Below are 20832 nucleotides of genomic sequence, written 5' to 3'. Positions count from 1 at the left end.
TCCCCACCATTTCCTGTTGTCATCCCTATATGCAAGTAGCTATCCAGTCCAACCGTCAATGCTTAATAATAAAAGTTTGATTCAACAATTGACAGTCATTTAATAATAGGAACAAACCAGAAAGAAACATTTGTGCCTTTTCTCACTTGCGAGAACTGGTTGAGTTCAGACTGCTGAGTGGACCAGAGGAAGTGGCTGCTGAAATTTGAAAACAAAATGGCCGAATATGTTTTATGCAATGCTGACACTAACTAAAGCATGATTGCAATCAACTATATTACACAAACAGTTAACATTAATTCCAGTGCTTCCTCACCAAAGACACTACCACCTTCACTAGCAGCCATACATAGGAATACTTATCATCAGCAGCAGAAGGAGAATGTGAGAGCGTCTGCAATGTTTGTCTATTTTTTAACATAGTTTGGTCGGATGTCATTTTTCACTAGTGCCCATTGTCATCCTTACAATTATTGCTCAACTTCTGTAATCTTTATGGATAAATATCAAAGCAAAAATAGGAGAATGACTTCAAATTTGATGTGACTGTAACTTGATATGAAGATTGTGTTGCATGATTCATTTTTGAAATAGACTGATATACCACATAAAACGACTTACATATCTTAATAATCGGAATTGTAGGCCATTTGGCATAGTGATTAATAACATGGGTTGTGTATACAAAGAATAGTAGCAACAAATTATCAATTATGTCTCTCCTTTGTGTGTTTGTGTGCAGTTTGTGTGGGCTAACTTTGTGGGCAACTTAATGTCTTCATAAGGCTATGAAATTCATATCGACAAAAAGCATTGTGACAAGTTGGTATCAGAGTCACGTTATATTGACTTTTAATGAATGAGTAAGAGTTATTGAAGTACTGGTGGATAAGTTGGCAAAAGATGCTACATCTCTTTCAGAGTAAGCTATGCTCTATTTGAAAGTAATTGTCAAGCTACGACAATATATCTGGGATGTCTAGAAAGATCTTGGCTTGTTACTTACCAAAAATTATGGCGAGAAATTAAAGTTAACAATCTTTGCTTAATCTTCATTCATATCCACATAATAGAACATTAAACTAGAATTAATCTCTACAACCCAATGAGAAACTTTATAAAGTAAATGAAAGACAGACATAATTTGACATCATCTTCAACTTCAATGGTACTTTAAAAGAAACACACTCAGTTTGTTTGAGGCAATTCAGGTCCAGGGTGGGTCCTTCCAGGTGCATGAATAAAATGGCATGTTAAGCCCAATGTTTGGGCTTTGTCTTCAGTCTATCTTTAAATTCCTCATCTACTAAAAACCCGCCCTCTAGTTTTCCAAATTTTTATTTTTTTAAACAAAAATATCTCAAGTTCGGATTGTATGGGCGATTGGTTCACGGTATTTAAAAATTATTCTAATAATTTATCTTTTATTATTAATATTATTTTATTTGATTTATCATTAATAAAATATTTTGATAATCTTCTATTATTAATAATTCTAAGGTAACTTTAATTTCGTTATCATTTTATTTTTATTAATTTTTCAAACAAAAATAATTTTGTTTTTAATTAATATAATAATTAACATAAAAAATATTTTATAATAATTATATATAAGTATATTAAAATAAATTAATAAATTAATATTTTTTTTTTATTATATCAAATTAAAAATAATAATATTATAGAAAATTTTTAATTTTTATAATAAAATATTATCTAAATCAAGCTCACAGGCAAATTATAACTAAACCCTTTCAATTCTAATTAGATCTTAATTAAGAATAAATATATTTGAAAAAAAAAAAATCAAACAAGGGATTGCTCTTGATCAATGTTGGTGGCAAATGACATACTTCTTCTAAATCTTCACTCATTCAAGTCCAAACCCACCTTCAAAAGTATTACTTATTGTTCCCTAAAGATTATGAAGTTTCAAACGAGTGCAAATTAAATTGACACCTACTCCTTTATTTTAACACAAAGTAATAATAATATCACATGATTCATAACATTAAAATAAATAAATGGTCCTTGTCACACTCCCAACTTTAAATGCGGTCAAAGGACAAATGAGTAATTTTAGATACTAAAAATAATCAAATTTTATTTAAAAAAATATTTCTAATTATAAATTTTTTTATTTTGTAAATTATACTTTATTATTCTAGACAAAGATCCTCGCACTTACAGTAAAATCTTATCGCAATCTCACTAAAGCATTCACTTTTCCCGCCTTCACTCTCTCACTTGTCATGTCCGATTAACAAAACCAAACAATTCTCTAAATAATAAGCCATGTCATATAGAAAAAACTTTGTCACCTAAGAATAACACTCAATTTCTCAATTAAAATTCTCAGCCAATGGACAATTTTTCATCTACGGTTATACATTTATAAAATTTAAAAAATCCAAACACTTATCAATGATTTAATTTTTATTAAAAATCTTAATTAGGATTAGAGATAAAATTATTATTTATTAAAAAATTAAAATTTTAGTATATTTTCTTCTCTAAGTTTAAAAATCTCATAATTTTTTCTATCTAAGATTTTTAAAATTTGAAAAGTGATTATTTCACCTTTAAATCTCTAGATTTTCTTTTTCCTCTCTCTAGTGATGACGATTATTTAAAAACGAGACAAAGACATCTCTTTGGTTGTTAAAGATGGTCACCAACTCTTTATTTCTTTTTAGACGTCAACGAAGAGACATCTTCTCTTTGTCGATGGAGACTAAGAGATGACGCCTCTTTGTCTTGTCAACAAAGAGACGATGTCTCTTCGACTACCAGAGATGGTTATCTACTCTCCCTCTTGTCTTTAGATAGTTGTTGTAGTAAAACAAGGGAGAAAAAAACTTACGAATTTGAGGGTAAAATAGTTAATTTTCAAAACCTAAAAACTTTGAATAAGAGAAATTATAAGATTTTTAAATCAGGTGATAAAAATTTAATTTTTTTAATAAATAACGGTTTTACTTTTAACTATAACTAAGATTTTTAATAAAAATTAGATTATAAATAAATATTTAAAATTTTATAAATATATATTTATTTTTGTATTAAATTTAGATAGAAATAACTCCCCAAAATTCTCTCATAAATCAAGAATATAATTAAATTGTTGGCTGCTATGAAGTAAGGAAGTTATTCGGAAAACTAGAGAGGAATATTGAAAAGAAAGGTGATGATCAAACAACCAGCACCGCACGTTTAATCACAAAAATAAAAGTAAAAAGTAAAATATTATTCAACATCTCATGCTTCAAAGGGCAGACTGGCTTTTGCCGCAGTGAAAGAATGTCGGCAACAACGTCACAACGATTCGAAATTTTGACACGCGTGGTTCAATTTTTGTTCTAGTCTTCTTATGCGATGGGCCCATTTTGCCTCTTACCATTTTCACTTTCAAATAGGCCAAGACCCATATACCCATCCAAAATATAGTGAAAAGGTGAGCCTCCTCAACTTTTAAAAAACTAAATAATTATTTATTTATTAGTTTTAATAGTTATAATTAAAATTAAAATTTTTATTTAAATAAATAAAAATTAATTTTTTTAATTTAAAAACTAATTATTTTTCTCTATTTTAATTTTAAAATATTAATATTTCACTTTTACAATGTATGGTTTTTAGGGTTTTATATTTTAAAATAAATAGTCGCCTCCTTCAAACTTTAAAATATTATAGTTACACCCTAAAAACTTCATTCCAACTTTTTTGTGATCGTTTTTTCCGTTTTCTTCTCTGGTGGTATCTCTTCTTCCTACTTGATAGTTCTTCGACACAGAAACCATAAAAAATTAGGTTGAAATGGTCAGATTTTTATGCACATATTTGTGCAAAAATCACACAGATATATGCAACTATCTATGCACCGGTGTCGCACAGATGATGCCCACAACTATGCAATGCAATCTGAGTAATCTGTGTGTTTATCGATGCGTAGATCCGTGCGTAAAAATCTGACAATTTCTATTTGATTTTTGGTGGTTTTTGCATCGAGAAACCACAAGGGAGGGAGGAAAGATGCCGCTAGAGAGGAACGAAGAATGGTCATTAAAAAGATGAAATTGAGTTTTTGGAGTGTAAGTGCAATGTTTCAAAGTTTGAGGGGGGCAATACATTCTAAAATATAAAACCTTAAAAACCATATATAATGGAGATGAAAGATTAATTTTTTGAAATTAAACTAGGAAAAAATTGTTAATTTTTAAAACTAAGCGAAAAAAAAATTAATTTTTGTTTGTTTAAATAAACTGAAGGGAAAATGATTAATTTTTAAAACTAAAAGAGTAAAAAAAATCAATATTTCTTTACTTAAATAAAAATCTCTAAATGATTATTTTATCATAACTGTAATGGCCAAAACTAATAAATGAATAATATTTGATTTTTCAAAAATTGGGGGGCCTCATGGGGATTTAACTATACCTTGGGTGGGAAATTTTGGAAAATTTTGAGACTTACGTGGTTTAATTTTTGTACTAGACTTCTTTTGCGATGGGCCGATTTTGCTCCTTACTCTGTTAAGTCATTGTTCAGGCTAAACCCCAAAAGAGGCAACCTCTATTTGCATTCAACTTGAGAAAAATGGAATTGAAATTGACCAAAAAACGCGTATCTCAGTTGCCAATCAAATCAACTGTCGATAATGGATCACTATAAAGATTGAAAGCGCAAATTTCCTTGCATTGACTCACTGACAAATTTCCGCCGTGAAATCAGGTATAATCACATAGTGTTACTCTGGCAAGTTTCCAAATCAGACGGCCTGCGATATCTCGCGGAAAGATCAGAGTTTTTTTGTCCTTTTTCGCCTTCCTTTCACAAGGCATGCACCATAATAAAATCTCATTTTTTCCCATAAACAAAAAAATCTGAATTTTTAATTATTCCTATAAATGCTTTTATGTACCCAAAAAACTTTCTTTTTTTCATATTTTATATTAATTGTTAATTGGTTTTTAAGTTTGTAACTGCCGTGATATAAATAACAGTTTAACGGAATATTTGTTTTTTCCTAACAAGTTCATTAGTATTCCAATTTTTGAAGATTTGTGTTCTTGTCTTTGTATTTTTCCTGAATTTTTTGTTTCTCTGTGATTCGATGAAAAATGAAATCATCTTCTTCTCTTTACCAAGATAAACTCCATCGCTACGGCAAAAACGAACGGTGCAACATCAAAGGACGAGTGGCTTCTTTCTTGTTTTCTTCTCTCGCTTTTACTACCATTTTGAGCATCTTCTTCCTCTACTCTCCAAACCCATTAAAAATTACGCCCAAACAAGACACCGACCAGAGCCCGATCTTCAGCAAATCGAAAAATGGTTACTTTTAACTCAATTCCTTGTTTTTTTTCCTTATGGAGTTGGTTTTGTATGGACCCTGAAAAAACCTTGTGTTGTTTTTGTTTGGCCTTGTAGAGAAGGAGAAGTGTGACTTGTTCAAAGGCCGATGGATTCCGGATCTTGAAGGGGGGTCACAGTATACGAATTCAAGCTGTGCAACGATTCCCATATCGAAGAACTGTTTCAGGCACGGAAGAAGAGATACAGATTTTCTGAATTGGAGATGGAAACCTGAGAAATGTGATCTTCCAAAGTTTAATGCCAAGACATTTCTTGGAATTCTTCGAGGGAAAAAACTCGCATTCATTGGAGACTCAGTTGCCAGGAACCACATGGAGTCCCTTCTCTGTCTCTTATCACAGGTCAGTTCATAAAACTTTAGCATTCATATTTTTCACTATAAGCTAAAAAGTGGGTGCCATTTTGTGTCCTTAAGTATTAATTTCATATCAAAACCGATTAATGTAAGTAACTTAAGTTCAAATTTTAGCCATTTTGTGCCATTTTTTCTTCTGAATTTTAGCCTTTATATTAATTTTTAGATGATTTAATTGTGCCCAAATTTTAAATAGTATAGATTTAATCCATCAAATCTCTTTTAGTCTCCGAAATCGGTGTTAGCTAAAACCCAAAACTACGAAAAAACGCGTGTGGTTAAACATCACAATTATGATTCAATATTAAATCTTAAATAATAAACGTTTGAAACAACATTATCATCATAATAATTTTATTAATTAGAGGAACTGAAAATCAAAAGTTAAAGTCAAATCCATGAACTGTAACATCCGGGTAATCAGTCAGCTAGCTGTAAACATTGAATCAATTAGTAATGATCGAAATATTTGAAAAAAATAAGGTCAAACCAAATTGGGTCGGAGTTGGAATTTTTACAAAAGAAGCACATGGAAGTTGACTTTAATTTGTTGACAAATATTATTGCAGGAGGAAACTCCGATAGATGCTTACAAAGATCGTGAGGACAGGAATCGGATATGGCATTTTCCTGAGCATGACTTCACTCTGAAAATGTTGTGGTCAAGATTTCTGGTAGTTGGCGAAGAGAGAGTGGTGAATGGCTCATCTTCTGGAGTGTTTGATTTGCATCTTGACCATGTTGATGAGACATGGAGTCGAGAGCTACCCATTTTGGAGTATGCTATAATATCAACGGCTCACTGGTTCTTTCGGCCAATTTACTTGTACCAAGGCGCCAATGCAATCGGATGCGTCTATTGCAATGAACAAAACCTCACTAAATATGATGTAGCGGACGCTCTTGGAATGGCCTTCAAAGCCACTTTCAAATACATCAACAACTGCAGAGGATGCCGCAGGAATTTAGTCACATTGTTGAGGACATTTGCCCCAGCCCATTTCGAGAATGGAACTTGGAACACTGGAGGAAACTGCAACAGGACGAGCCCCTACGGCGAAAAAGAGATAGAGTATTCGGAAGGCAATAACGACTGGAAATTGAGAAACATTCAGGTGAAAGAAGTTGTAAGAGCAAGAAAAGAAGGTGAAAAAAATGACAAAAAGTTTGAGATTCTGGATGTGACAAGGGCTATGCTTATGAGACCTGATGGCCATCCTGGAGCATTCTGGGGAAACAAATGGATGAAGGGTTACAATGACTGTGTTCATTGGTGCTTGCCTGGTCCAATTGATGTGTGGAGTGATTTCTTAATGGCCACTATATCCAAGTAGGGTGGCTTAAATTTTTTATCTTAGAGGCAACATAGTATATTTTATATCTCAAAATTTCTGTACGGCAATATATATACCATTCTTTTTGTCCAGAGATAAAATTTATAAAACACCATACCTCTTAATATAATAATAATTTATGCATATCAGAATTGTTTTCCATGACGAAAAGGTTGAGACTATATCAGGCTGGAATTATTTATTTATTGATAAATAATTACATTCATTACTGTATTATTTGAAAGTCCATGGCGGTAGGCTTGTTTGTCCTGGTCAAGTGAAACAGGTGAAGTTTAAGATCTACAAGCGACTGTTTCCCTTAAATCGATGATATTCCGCCGATTAATCATGGTAACAAGTAGACATTACTTTCTTTCTTCTGAGAGAACATAAAAACCAGCTCTATAATGTACCTCACTAACTTGTAATGGAAGAAATTACCCATTCTCCGGAGATCAAACCTCATTATTGTTTTACTTTTCAGAGGAAAAGATTTCCCATTTTCTGCTTTTGCTTGAAAAATGAAGTTTTATTCTCTATTCCTAGAAAGACTTGGTCAATATCACAGAAAGGAGAGATGTGGCAACACTGGGAAACTGGCTCGTTTCTGCTTGTATTCAATTCTTGCGACCATCATTCTCAGCTTCTTCCTCTATTTCCCATATCTATTGAGTCCATTGCCCAGATGTGACTTTAAACAACAGTATGCACCAGTTGTAGGACACCAAGGTTCGTATTTCAAGATACCTCATCTCTTTTTTTCCCATAAATTATAACCTTTTTTTTTTTCTTTTAATGTCTTTCCTTTTTTTACCTTTGGTCTTGTTTAAGATGAAGATTAGAACTACTGACAATGATAATGGATGTTTTGTTTTTCAGAATATGGGATTGCGAATTGTGACTTGTTTAAGGGTCATTGGGTACCGGATGATAGAGGATCACGTTATACAAACTCAAGCTGTGCAACAATTCCGGAATCAAATAATTGTTTCAAGCAAGGGAGGAAGGACAATGATTTTCTCAAATGGAGATGGAAACCTAACGAATGTGATCTTCCAAGGTTTGATGCCAAGGTTTTCTTGGACATGATTCGCGGAGACAAAATGGCATTCATTGGTGACTCTGTTGCTAGAAACCAAATGGAATCGCTTCTCTGTCTGTTGGCTCTGGTCAGTGCCAACAATATTCGAAAAAGAGCTAAGTTTTTTATAGTTTTATGGATCTGACAATATTATTTTTTTGCAGGAGGAAGTTCCGAAAGACGTTTACAAGGATCCTGAAGACAGGCTCCGGATATGGCAATTTCCTGAGTATGACTTCACCCTTATGACCCTCTGGTCTAGATTTCTAGTAGTTGGAGACCATAAAGTGATCAATGGTTCGTTGGAATTCGAAAATCTGCATCTTGACAAGATTGATGAAAGTTGGATGACAAACCTCCCTACACTTGACTATGCAATCATTGCAGTTGAGCATTGGTTCTTCAGGCCGATTTACTTATATGAAGGGGAAAAAATAGTAGGATGTGTTTATTGCCAGGACTCAAGTATTACCAATGTTGGCGTCAAAGGAGCCATCCAAATGACCTTTCGAGCAGCATTTAATTACATCAATGACTGCAATGAGTGTCGGGGCATAGTGACAGTTGTGAGGACATATTCACCATCTCATTTTGAATATGGAGGATGGAACACTGGAGGAAGCTGCAACAGGACAAGTCCTATTGGTGAAGGAGAAATTGGTTTGGGAGGTGAAGAATGGGAACTGAGAAGAATTCAGGTGGAAGAAATTCAAACAGCTAGAAAGGAAGGAAACAGGAAAGGCAAGAGCTTTGTCACTATGGATGTCACGAAAGCAATGATGATGAGACCTGACGGGCATCCAGGTGAATTCTGGGGTAATAAATAGATGAAGGGTTATAATGACTGCGTCCATTGGTGCTTACCGGGTCCAATTGATGTCTGGAATGAATTTTTGATGGCGATTCTGGAAAAAGAAGCTGCGTTAATTTCTTCTTAAGGAGGCGGCCAAATGGAAAAAACTGTCTGAGTCGCACATATTTATACAGTGTCAGTTTTCTATGTAAATAATGTTTTTTTATTGCCCACCTGGAAGATGTAAAAATTAGTAGATCAATCATCTAATTAATCTGTTTCAAAAAGAAAAGGAGCATCTATATGTCAATAACGCAGTTTAGCTTCATGGAATCGACTGTGAATACTCAAGATGAAGGCTCATCCTCATGACAACTGATATGATGAATAATATCTCTTAACGTACGAAAATTGCCAAGCAAAAAGCTGATAATAATAAAGAAAGAAGAAAAAGAAACAACAGCCAGCAGCTTGGAGAAGTTCATTTCTGGTTAATGTTTACTGATTTTTTGTCATGGGTCTCACAAAGTGTTAAGTTGCCGCAAGAAACAAAAGCAAAAGCATGGGACCAGAAACACAGAACTAGGACCATGGAGAGCTTCACTCTCCAGAAAGAAATTGTTCTCAAATGGGAAGGTAATAAACATCTAGTAGCTAATATGTCTCAATACCAGGCCCATACTTGGATGCGAAACAACAATTTAGGCAATGCCAACACTGTACAGAACTGAGCAATGAGAGTCATTAAATGAGCTTCCTGCTTTACACCTCATTTCCAACAGGAAAGAAAAGCATTTGAAATCCGATTACCAGACTAAGCTTAAGATGAGCACAGCTAGCCCTCATGCTACATTACAAACTATAAATTGATGATTCCAGAGCAGCCCAAATGTATAAGCGGTGCACAGAGCAATTGAATGATCTGAGCATAAAAGGAAACAGTCCAAAATATTTCAATAATGATTTGAACACTGTATACTGCTAGTAAGCTACCAAGTAAAGATATTCCCTGCAAGGCTACCTATTCTAGATGTCAATTTCAACTCAACTCTTAATCATTAATGAAGCCAAATTAAAGGTTGTCAAGGCAATTAAGAACCCGGGCAAGCAATGCTTAGATAAAATGTTCTACAATCACAAAACACCAACCTTTGCTCAGACAAATTAGAAAACCAGCGGATAATCTTTCATTAATGATTGTCAAACCAAGACTCAAATTATCATTTAGCAGGATGCAATATTCAGGATTTATAGGAATTTAGATTAGTACTACTTCAGAAGTTAGATTAGAATTTCTAAGAATGAATTTCATGTAAAGTAGCTTAAACCACTTCTATGATTGATTCATACACATGAGTGAAGCAAACCCATAACCTTCATTCCATCCTAGAGAAAATAATTGCAAAATTAATACATTATATAAATGAGCACCATAGGGTTTCTCTTTGCAAAAAAACAAATAAAAATTTATTGCATAAAGGAAAACTTGGCATCATGCTCTATGAAACCCACCATCCAAATAAGAAAAAAAAAAAAAAAAGAGCATAAATGTTGTTCACTGAACATCCAAGTCCATTCAAGAGTCCAATCAAAACAACCACCTCGGAAAAAAAAAATTTGAATGAAATAAGGACATAATGGTATCATTTCTAAACAAGGTTAAAAAAAAAAAAAGTACAACATAAGATAAACAAGTCAATGTGCAACTGCTTTCAGAAACCATAAAATGAAACTCTCCTACCATGGCTCTAGTTTTCATCATTCATATAAACTAAAACCAAAGATGAAAGTACACTTATAAAACTAAAAACATCAAATTAAACATTACATAAGCCCAATTAAAAAAAAAAAATTATGCTTCTACAGTGTTACCAAGTCCAAAAGAGAACAATTCACGAACAGGGAAATACTCCACCAACCCAATATCCATTGCATATCCAGAAACCGGTAACTTCAACTCTCTCAAAACACAAAAGGCCTCCGCCATTCTTGTCTTTGGAACTTCTTGAGCAACAGAACAATAAGGAATCCAATTCTCAGCTCGATACTCATCTCCTAAATCAATCCCTTCTTTCCTGATAGCTTCACATAACTGAGATTGCAACTGAAGTAGCGAAACTGAAGGCGTTGGTGAAAGAAACAAGACATTTTTGTCATTGCAAAAACTCCCAATTGTTGATAGAGACAAATGCAAGGGTTCTTGCTTTGATGCAAAGATTTTTATAATGGACTCAAGTCTTGTAGGCTCTACACTGGTGCTCGAAAACAGAGTTATATGAGGACGTGACTCGATTTCAATGAGTTGAGTACTGATTTGGCGGCGAGCCAACACGTTCCATGCTTTCAACACTTGATTTTCCAAAGCGGGATCAAAATAAAGTTCAATTGAATAACCTTGTGACATTGGGAGAAATTAATTTGGAGGAGAAAATAGACAAAACCAAGATCTGGAATACGCTATTAGCAAAGAACCAGAACTCTTGAGCTGAATTAAAGAAACCAACACGAATTTGAGGAAAAAGAAGAGAACCCAGGAGCTGAAATCGAGATCTGAGATTACCCAAATGAAAATTAAAAAGAAAAAACTGAAATAATAAAGATGGGTGTCAATAACAAATAAAAAACAAAGGAAAAAGAGAAGAAGGAATGTGATAAGTGGAAGTGAAAGACAAAGAGACAAGAAGAAGCAAGATTAGATGAAAAGAAAGAAGAGCATGTGAAAGAGTGAGAGGTTTATAGTTGTAATCAACAAAGAGACAAGAGAGCATAAAGAGGCAAATATCGAAAAAACAAAAGCGGTTTTGAGTTGGAGGCCGCAGAGTGGAGAGCTTTTTGTTTCGGCGATTACAGCGGAGAGAATTCAGAGCCAGCAATTAAATATTTTATTTTATTTTAAATAACTATATTTTAGTATAAAATTATAAATAAATAAATTGAAAATGCATAACTAACACATTTGATAATTAAGATATAATGACGTTTAATTTTAGAAATTAGAAAGAGTCGTTTGTTGGGGTTTAACTTATTTAGTATTCTTGGGTACTTATATATACTAGAAATAAACAAATATTTCTTATGGTAAATAGTTAACGTACACATGATAATGGACCATATTGAATTGGTTTTGGTGCAACCCATTACACCTATGAATTATATTTTGCTTAAAGCTCACACAATAACGTATTTTTATGATAGATTGATCAGTAAAAACATATAGGCCCACGGCACAATTTATGCTATAAAGTCGTGTTATGTTAAACCCTTAATTTTGGTAGGCTACCCATTAATTATATTTTTTTATTGTTTTTTATTATATCTTTTGGATAATCAATATTAATAATAATAGCAAATAATTAATAAATTTTGATTCTCCACATTATTTTTTGATTTTTTTTTTCATAAAATTAATAATAAATTTATTATTACTTTCGATTTTTGATAATATTAATGAATATTTTTAGATTTTCTATGTAAATTATTTGAATTTTTCTATCTGACAATAAATTTATTAAAAAATTATGCAAAGTGTCATGTTGGCTTGAGTCAGCCCACGAGCTACTGCAATATATGTTAGGTCCCATGGGCCATGCCGAAAAAAAGAGGTTCGGGCCAATCCAGCCCCTTAATATGTCTTATTTAACTAGAAATAAAAAAAAAAAGCGATAATATAAGTTCATAAACAATAATAATATTTTAAAAGGCCAAATCGCTACTGCCTACAACATTTCATACACTATCATTCCCATGATTTAAGTTCAAAAAAACCATTTTTTGCCCATCTATTAAATTTATTTAAAAATTAGTTAAAATTTTTATAAATTTATTGAAAAGACAAAAAAATCCCTCAACCTAAACAACACTTTACCTCCAAATTTTTATTAAATAATTTTTTGTTTCCCTAATTTATATTATTTCAATTAAAACTTAAAAAAATATTAATACAAGTATTTTTTAAAATGATATAATCATATATTTGAGGACAGATGATAATTTTAAAAATTTTAGGTTGGGTTTATAAATTTTAAGGGATTTTAGAATTTCAAAAAATTTCAGGGGTGTTTTAAAGTGTTTAGAATTTCAATATATCCTTCGTAATTTTCAAATATGATAGTTATACTCCAAACAAATTGAATCAAATGCAACAAATTACGAGTGTTAATATTATATTACAAACTATTTATGCTACAATTATATTTTCAAATGATTGATTATTAGTTTTCGAAACAAAAGAGGGTAAAATATCTATTTACTCCTAGTAAGTTAAAAAAAATATATATTTATATCTTCACAATATTTTTTACAATTCAATTCAATAGGAGTGTTATTAAAATATTTTAAAATTAAAAAAGAATTACTTATATGCATATTATAATATTTGGACAAAATAATATAAGTATCTTTGACTGTGAAAACTAATAGCTAACTTTGACAAATATATAAGAAAATATTTTTTTTTTTCAAATTTAAAAGATACAAAACGATTGTTTTATCAAACATTGAGTAGCCTATTTAAAAAACTGAAACTAAACCTCTATGTTATTATAAGACTAGAATTTGTTTGGAGTGAAATACATTTCCATTGGTGCACAATTTTAACGAGATCATGTTTTAATATTTAATATTGTTAAGTGAATCTATATTTTTTTATAATTTCATGTTATTCTGTAATAGTGTACATAATTTGGTTAAAACTATAAAATTAGATTGAAAAGTCCAAAAATTATTATTTGATTTAGTTTAATTTATAAAATAGTTTGGTTGAATTGATACAATTTAGAAAAAAATATTTACAATTTAAACCATTTTCAAACCAAACCAAATTGTAAACCTTTTTTTTTTTTAAAATATATAGGTTAAATGACTATTTTCCACTAAAGGTATAATGAAATCACATATTCTCCTTTTTTACATTTGAAAAGAATTGATTTTTTCATCCATATATTACATTTATTAAAAATTTTGTTAAATTTTTATAAATTTGTTGAAAAAAAAAAACCCCTCAAGCTACATAATACTTCGTCCCTAAAATTTTATTAAATAATTTTTTTACCTCATTTATATTAGTTTCAATTAAAAATATAAAAAAATTATAAGCACAAATATAAATAGGGGTGTTAATGTTTCAAAAATTTAGGGGTGTTAATGATTTTTTCATGTGGCTTTTGGAAATTAAAAAAAAATTTGAGAGTGCTTTTAAATTTAAAATTTGATAGTTGTGAACATAATATTTTTGATATGAGTCAAACATGTTTTATATCCATACATATCTATAATGAAATATTTATAAGTAATTGATTTTTAATAGGTTCAAACTGTAATACAATCTAAACCAAATTGTGTTTTTTAGTTTATTTGATTTGAAATTTTTCTAAACTGTTTTTTCAATTCAGTTTGAAAAAATCATTAAATTGCATCAAATTGGATTATATAAAACCCTACTCTTTTGATTTCATATTATAACAAAATTATATTAATTAATTATCAAAATATTATAGGTAATTGAAAATTTAAAATATTACAATTTGCATTCTTAGGCCGAGCCCAATAATATAATAAAACTTGGTTTGGAAGAGTCGAAAGATAATTTCACTTGGACTCATTGGCCCAAAAACCTTATTTGGTACGTAAGCGTTTCACTTGGCAACTCGAAGATAGAGAGGGATGGGATTATAGGCATTTGGAGGAGAGTCCCAAACCGAAAACGCACTTGTTGAGTTCATCCATTTCTCTGTAATTTTCGGATAATGACGGTCTAATACATCTTTAAGGCTCTCTGTAGTATTTACCCATTGAAGTCCTTTCTTTGTGTATGTCTCCTCATTGAAATTGCTGGTAAAAAACCTATCAGCTTCGAGTCTCCTGCATATATGACCGATATCAACCCGCATTTTAAAATAATCTCTCTTAAAAACAAGTATGCAAATATAGAATCGATCTTTGATGTTATTTTACCTGGTAGCCATCAAAAGGAAAATTACAAAAGCTGTCTCACTAATGGCAAAACCTTTGATTTTTTTCTCTGCCATGAGGCCAACCAAAAGATCCAGTTGTTCAACATTATCACCATAAACTTCTTTGAGCAATTTAATCTCTTCTTTATCGTCTGTTAGATCTTCCCATTTGGATATTGGAATCAGAAGGAGCGCCCTGCGGAATTGATTGTACCTCGCGATTTTTCTCTCCCTGTCTCTGTAAACTGTATCATCAACCATATTGATGATCGGATGTTAGCAAAATGAAACTAATCATCTTTGGGTATTTTAATGAATGTACATACCTTCAAGAGCCGGCATGTCCACATGATTTGGCCTGTCTGTTCCATCCACATTTTGTGCTACAAGGTCCCTCATCCATATAGGATAGTTCCAAAGCTGTAAAGCACCACAAGCTTGGTGACCCATTGAAACCATTTGCTGTTCAAATCCAATTTCTGATAAGAGCTTTTCTCCCTTGTGGCCGATTAAATTTTGAATAGGCACCCTTTGGACAATTAACCGATGGAATAACTTAGCATGGGATGACAAAAAAATTATAAAAATAAGAGTGAATTTGCCTTACTTTCGTTTCAAAGGTGGAGACTTATTGGGTCCCGGTGCCGCTGTGATATCTCTGAGACGAAGGTCATCGGGTATCAGTGAGTGCATCCGGTAAACAGCAACGAACTCCTCCGTTAAGGAGTACGGGACGCCGTGATTTTCTGGCTTCTTTGAACCAACCAAGCCACTTAATATGACTCCTCCAACATGCCCAAATGTGTCCTTGAATTTCTTACCTAACAATCCGTACCTGAAATACATGGAAAATTATATGTAATATTATGGTAATTTGAAGAGGTTAAATTTTGGTTGAAAAGTTTACCAGTTGGCACGCATCCCTGCAAGTAGAGTATCAGTTTTTAGAAGCTCGACTGTCCAATCAATGGTATGGATCTTTGCAATCACTGCTGAAGTCACTAGTCTTGCATGACGATACAGTTGTTCGTCATCTAAATCCGGATATTCTTTCTAGCAACATCAAAAATTAAGTATGATTAATATTAATTAATTAAATCAAAGTAGTTAAATTTCCCTAAAATGAATTAATACCTTGAGGGCGTCACAAACTGCATTATGTTCTTGAACGAAAAGAGCCTGTAATGTTGAGACACCTGCCCAAGAGTTACGAGCATCTCCTGTCAAAGCATTTCCATTTGCTTCATGAAGAAGAAGGCCATCTTTTGATATTTTGAGCTTCCCGTCTTTAAACGTCCTCACTTTCTGCAATTTCTCGGCGGTGCTTCCATAGATAGCACTTCCATCCCTTCATGAATAATATTATAGCCATTAATTCAAAGTGAAGAATGCAAGAACTAGATGCCTTTTTTAGTTAACAAATATTTACAACTTTTCTGCCTACTGGATCAAGCTGGGTTAAATAATTATATAACAATTTTATAGTCCTTGAACTAATACAAGCAATTAGTATTTAGGAAATAAATTCAAGCATTTCTTACCACCATGGAGTACGAATGTTTATATAGCCACTTTTGATCTCATAAAAGCCAGTTGGGACTTCCTTTGTCTGGTAGAACTTGAAAGCAGCAAGGGGGCATTGGCTTGCCACTTCGATCGGTGCAGTTAGCTCAATCTGCTCATGCATATATAATCAAGTCATTTTCGGGGTGTCACATTGTATTGCATGGTGATATTAAACAAAGATAATATGAGCGATAGGAAAATCTGTCTGCACCAATGTCTATGTGAGACGTCAGAGTTTGAGAGGTGACAATAGCGCAAACATCAATTCTCTGATTAAATAAGTTTTCACCTTGGGACTAGGGAATTAGACTTGACTTACAATTCTAAGTTTGTTTAACGGTGGACTGACTCTTGAGGTCAAAACATTTTTTAAAATTGATTTAATTTATTTAAAAATCACTTTTTACTAAGGGTGTACAAAAGAACCGGATGGAACTGGAATTGTCCAGTTTATAATGTTTCGATTCCAGTTCTTACCTAAACTGACCAAAATGGGGTCATTTTGGTTTTAGTTTCAGAAGTGGTGGATTGATATTGTGCGGATAGGTTCAAATTCCTCCGCTTTAAGGGACCATAATTGATACGAGAACCAAATCTGAACCCCCACCGCGGCACTTACGGACTTCCAATCCCTGATCCGCCACCCGCTCGATCCACCTTCGACATCAAACACTCAGTACCGGTGCGACAGGGGAGGGGATGTGGGAGGCGAGGTGGCGGTTGGGAATTGGGGTTGAGCTCAATAGTCTCTGCAGTTAGGGAATAGAAGGTTCGGAAATTCTTTCTACCTTCATCTTTAATTTCTATCAACTACTTAAAATTATCGCAAGGAAATTAAAATTTAATGTAAACTTTATTGAAACAATTTACATAAAAAAATAAATTCTTTATTAAAATTGAAAGAATTTCGGTAGGTTTCTCTATATTAGATTAAACAAAATTTGACATGATTGATTAATTTGATATGACACAACACAAAAAAATTGGATTAAGATAATGATTTTTTTACAAAAAAAGTTGTTTGAGTCGGGTATGGATTGACCATTAAAAATTGAATTGAGTTAGAATTGATATGAAACCAACTTGAATTTACCTGAACTAATCCGAACATTTTAAACAAAATATTACATAACATCATAACTGTAAAATATCTTTATCCTTTATCTTTTTCATTTGATAGAAGAAGTTTCAATCTATAAAATTTTTATCCCTAATTTGAATTTACAAAGAAATTAAGATTGTATCACTAAACACTAAATTCGTATTACCCGAAGATATTCATTTTAATTTAATAACTCTTTTGGGAAAAATGGCTAAAAACTATTTATAGTTTTTTTTTTTGTTAGTGTGCTATAAATACTATTGATTTAAACTTGTTATATTTGATGTACCATATATTTGTTAATAATTTTAATATTTATAATAGTTACATTTATTATATGAATTAAAAATTAAATTTAAATATTCAATAAATGATTGTTAATCTTGTTGGTTATCAATTATATTATTTTAAAATTGAAGTTATAGATTTATCTGAATTTTTAAAAATGATATTATATTGTTTTATCTCTACTAGAGGTGTACATAATTCGATTCAAATTATAAAACTGAACTAAACCATTTAAAAATTACAGTTTAGTTTGGATTGATAAATTTTTTAAAAATAGTTTTCAGTTTGTGTTATGGTATAGACAATTTTTAAATTGAATCAAACTGTAAAATATATATTTTTTTAAATACATATATATACAATTATATTTGATAAAATTTTAATAAGAAATTAGGTACACAATTTATTTTTTCATATTTATTTTATCATTTTCTTTACATGTTAATATTATGTTTTAAAAAATTATAATTCAATTAATTTTATAACATAATACATATTTATAAATAAATAATTTTAATGGGTTCAAACTGTAATCTAAACCGGACCAAACCGTACTTTTTTAATTTGATTTGAAAATTTTCCTTATTTTCAAAATTTTAATGGTTTTATGTGAAATTTAAATCAAAATATATTATAATGTATTTAGTAATATACCGAGTAAACTGTTTGCTGTCTTTTTCTTTATTTCTAAATTCAAAGACGCAGGATGGAAAATAAGCAAGATGGAAAATAAACTAAGATATCATTCTCTCTTATTGAAGCTATAAAATTCGAAAAAAAAAATCACCTGATTGGTAGCTTCCATGTGATCAACCCAGTCATGTATCATAAACTGAATCCAAGAGGCTGCTATCATGTTAAACTGCTTTCCTGTGTCCACAAATTTTTTTCTCGCTAAAAGTTTTGTGGCTACCACCATCGGATCTGGTTTTAGTAACTATACAATATCATCACAAAACTGAAGTTAAAATAAATTTATAGAGATTCAATATTTTAGCTTTAGAAATGGTATTAAATATTTCATCTTTAGCAATTGCCATTTGTTTGCATTTTATAAATTGTTTAGGGATCACTGTGTGGAGAGACCTTGTTTTCTTGATCAACAGGGAGAATATTTCTGCCAAAGAAAGTAGCTTCGCTGCCTGCAGCTTCATTGAAAGGATCGTTATATTTCCCATCTGCAGTTCTATAAGGAAAATCGGCAGGATTAAACCGAAGGCCAATGGGAGTTTTTCCAACGTTGAATAAATTGTACTCCTGGTGAAGATGTCGCCGTATTTCCAGATAAAATAAGCCTAAGAACACTGGTAAATGCGGCCATATCCCTAACTTATCAATGGAGTGTACAATCTGCATAAGACCATTACTTAATTATGCAAAAAGACTTAGAATAAATTTAATAACTGTTAAGAAAGCAAAAGCTTGTTTATTGTGGAATATCAGACTGGAGTCACAGCTAGTGCCTTACCAGGAAGAGAAATCTATCAATAAGAGTCATCCGGGCAACGATCTCATGGAAGTCTTTGTGGATGAAATGATGCAGAGGTTTACTGAAGAGAGCCTTCAAAAATTCCATTGCTTGAGAAACCGTTGAGTTATTTAGATGCTCCTTAAAAAAGACCAGCTTCTTTCTGTCATAGATATAGGCGCATTTAGGAGAATTTTATTTAAATGGTTGACGTCAATTAAGGGTCTACTAATTGACGTGAAGATAATTTTCCCAACCAGCAAGGAAATGGGCCATGAAAGATAATGTATTTGGGCATACGATATTGACTTTGGTTGGCATGCATTAAATGGCCTTTCAAAATTTGTTGAATCTCGTTGGTTGGAGGTAGGGTTGGATATGAGTCGAATCAAGCTCGAACAGGACCCGACTCATTTTTGGTAAGTCCAAACTCGGGCTCGGGTTTCGGCTCGTCGAACTCGTTAAACACATATTCATGTTTGACTTATTTCATAATTTTAGTGTTTAAGCTCGTGTGTTTTGGCTTGGGCTCAAATTTCAAGCTCGGAAGCTCGGTTTCAGACTCCTATTTTAGAGAATAAATGGTGTCATTTATTCTAAGTTAAAATTTTTTTTCATTTGAGTGAGAGGTTTGTGAGCCAAGCTCGGCTCGCTCAACCTATGTTCGGGTTTGAGTTTGTGTTCGTTTTTTGCTTAAAATCTAAGCTCGTATTTGTATTTAGGTTCGTTTAAGGGAAGCTTGACTCTGGCTTGTTCGAGTAAAGCTTGTTTCGAGCCTGAATAAACTCACTTTGAATCCAATCCTAATTGGATGCGGCAAAAGCTAGTATAAATATCCCCTCATCTCTTTATTTGTAACATATATGCATATATTGATTATTACTCTGCCTGTAGCCTTTCACCTTCATTTTTTTTCAATTCTCTTTTCAGTTATTTAAAATTTATAACAATGAGATGATTATGATCAAATAAGAGGACAATTGAAAAAGAGAGAAGAAAATATTAAAAGAGAACGGAATTAATCAACTTATCTGAGGAGGAGACGTTGAGGCTCAAGGCTAAATGACACAGGAAGAGGAAATTTCACACCCACGGCAAAGTAACTACTTTAACAAAATTTGAATATTATATTTACTTTTAAAATAAAAATATTGCAATAATATAATATTAAATTATAAATATAATAGTTATTAGCAATATTATTTTATTTTATTCTATTTATTAATTTTTATTAATAATAATATATTAAATATTAAATTAAATTCGAACCAAATTCAAACTATTGAGAGATGTTATCGAAAGGTTGTTGGTAGATCAATAATGTTATTGGTAGGAGGAAATAATGTTACTAAAAAGGTAGATAGTATCATTAATAGGATAAATAATATCACTAAAGAGATGAATAGTATCATCAAAGAGATATAGTTAGACCTGGCCACGGTTCATGAACCGTCGGTTTCGGTTCGGAACCGCCGGTTCACGGTTCGAAAATATAAGGACCCTGAATCGAAACCGTAA

General features: G+C 31.9%; 4 protein-coding genes across 4 annotated transcripts; 2 read left to right on the top strand and 2 right to left on the bottom strand.

Annotated features, from left to right (window-relative positions):
- The first annotated feature begins 4932 nt into the window (after positions 1-4932).
- Positions 4933-7209, top strand: LOC123224431 (protein ALTERED XYLOGLUCAN 4-like). Its single transcript, XM_044648085.1, has 3 exons — positions 4933-5334; positions 5431-5717; positions 6301-7209. Exons 1-3 carry the CDS (start codon positions 5121-5123, stop codon positions 7063-7065), a joined length of 1266 nt encoding a protein of 421 aa, XP_044504020.1. The 5' UTR covers positions 4933-5120; the 3' UTR covers positions 7066-7209.
- Positions 7210-7331: 122 nt separating this feature from the next.
- Positions 7332-9290, top strand: LOC123224432 (protein ALTERED XYLOGLUCAN 4-like). The gene is made up of 3 exons (XM_044648086.1): positions 7332-7794; positions 7945-8234; positions 8311-9290. Exons 1-3 carry the CDS (start codon positions 7587-7589, stop codon positions 8971-8973), a joined length of 1161 nt encoding a protein of 386 aa, XP_044504021.1. The 5' UTR covers positions 7332-7586; the 3' UTR covers positions 8974-9290.
- Positions 9291-10600: 1310 nt separating this feature from the next.
- Positions 10601-11813, bottom strand: LOC123222948. The gene has a single exon (XM_044645979.1). It carries the CDS (start codon positions 11341-11343, stop codon positions 10792-10794), a length of 552 nt encoding a protein of 183 aa, XP_044501914.1. The 5' UTR covers positions 11344-11813; the 3' UTR covers positions 10601-10791.
- A 2544-nt stretch (positions 11814-14357) lies between these two features.
- On the bottom strand, positions 14358-19475 carry LOC123222876 (alpha-dioxygenase 1-like). The gene is made up of 10 exons (XM_044645886.1): positions 19315-19475; positions 18933-19196; positions 18634-18783; positions 16432-16565; positions 16025-16238; positions 15798-15943; positions 15498-15725; positions 15217-15419; positions 14892-15135; positions 14358-14798 (listed from the first exon to the last, which is right to left on the bottom strand). The coding sequence occupies exons 1-10, from the start codon at positions 19420-19422 to the stop codon at positions 14573-14575; spliced, it is 1917 nt and encodes a 638-aa protein (XP_044501821.1). The 5' UTR covers positions 19423-19475; the 3' UTR covers positions 14358-14572.
- Positions 19476-20832: the final 1357 nt, after the last annotated feature.

The sequence above is a fragment of the Mangifera indica genome, chromosome 8 (assembly GCF_011075055.1).
Source record: "Mangifera indica cultivar Alphonso chromosome 8, CATAS_Mindica_2.1, whole genome shotgun sequence".
NCBI classification, from domain to species: domain Eukaryota; kingdom Viridiplantae; phylum Streptophyta; class Magnoliopsida; order Sapindales; family Anacardiaceae; genus Mangifera; species Mangifera indica.
This window is presented reverse-complemented; position numbering and strand designations above follow the sequence as displayed.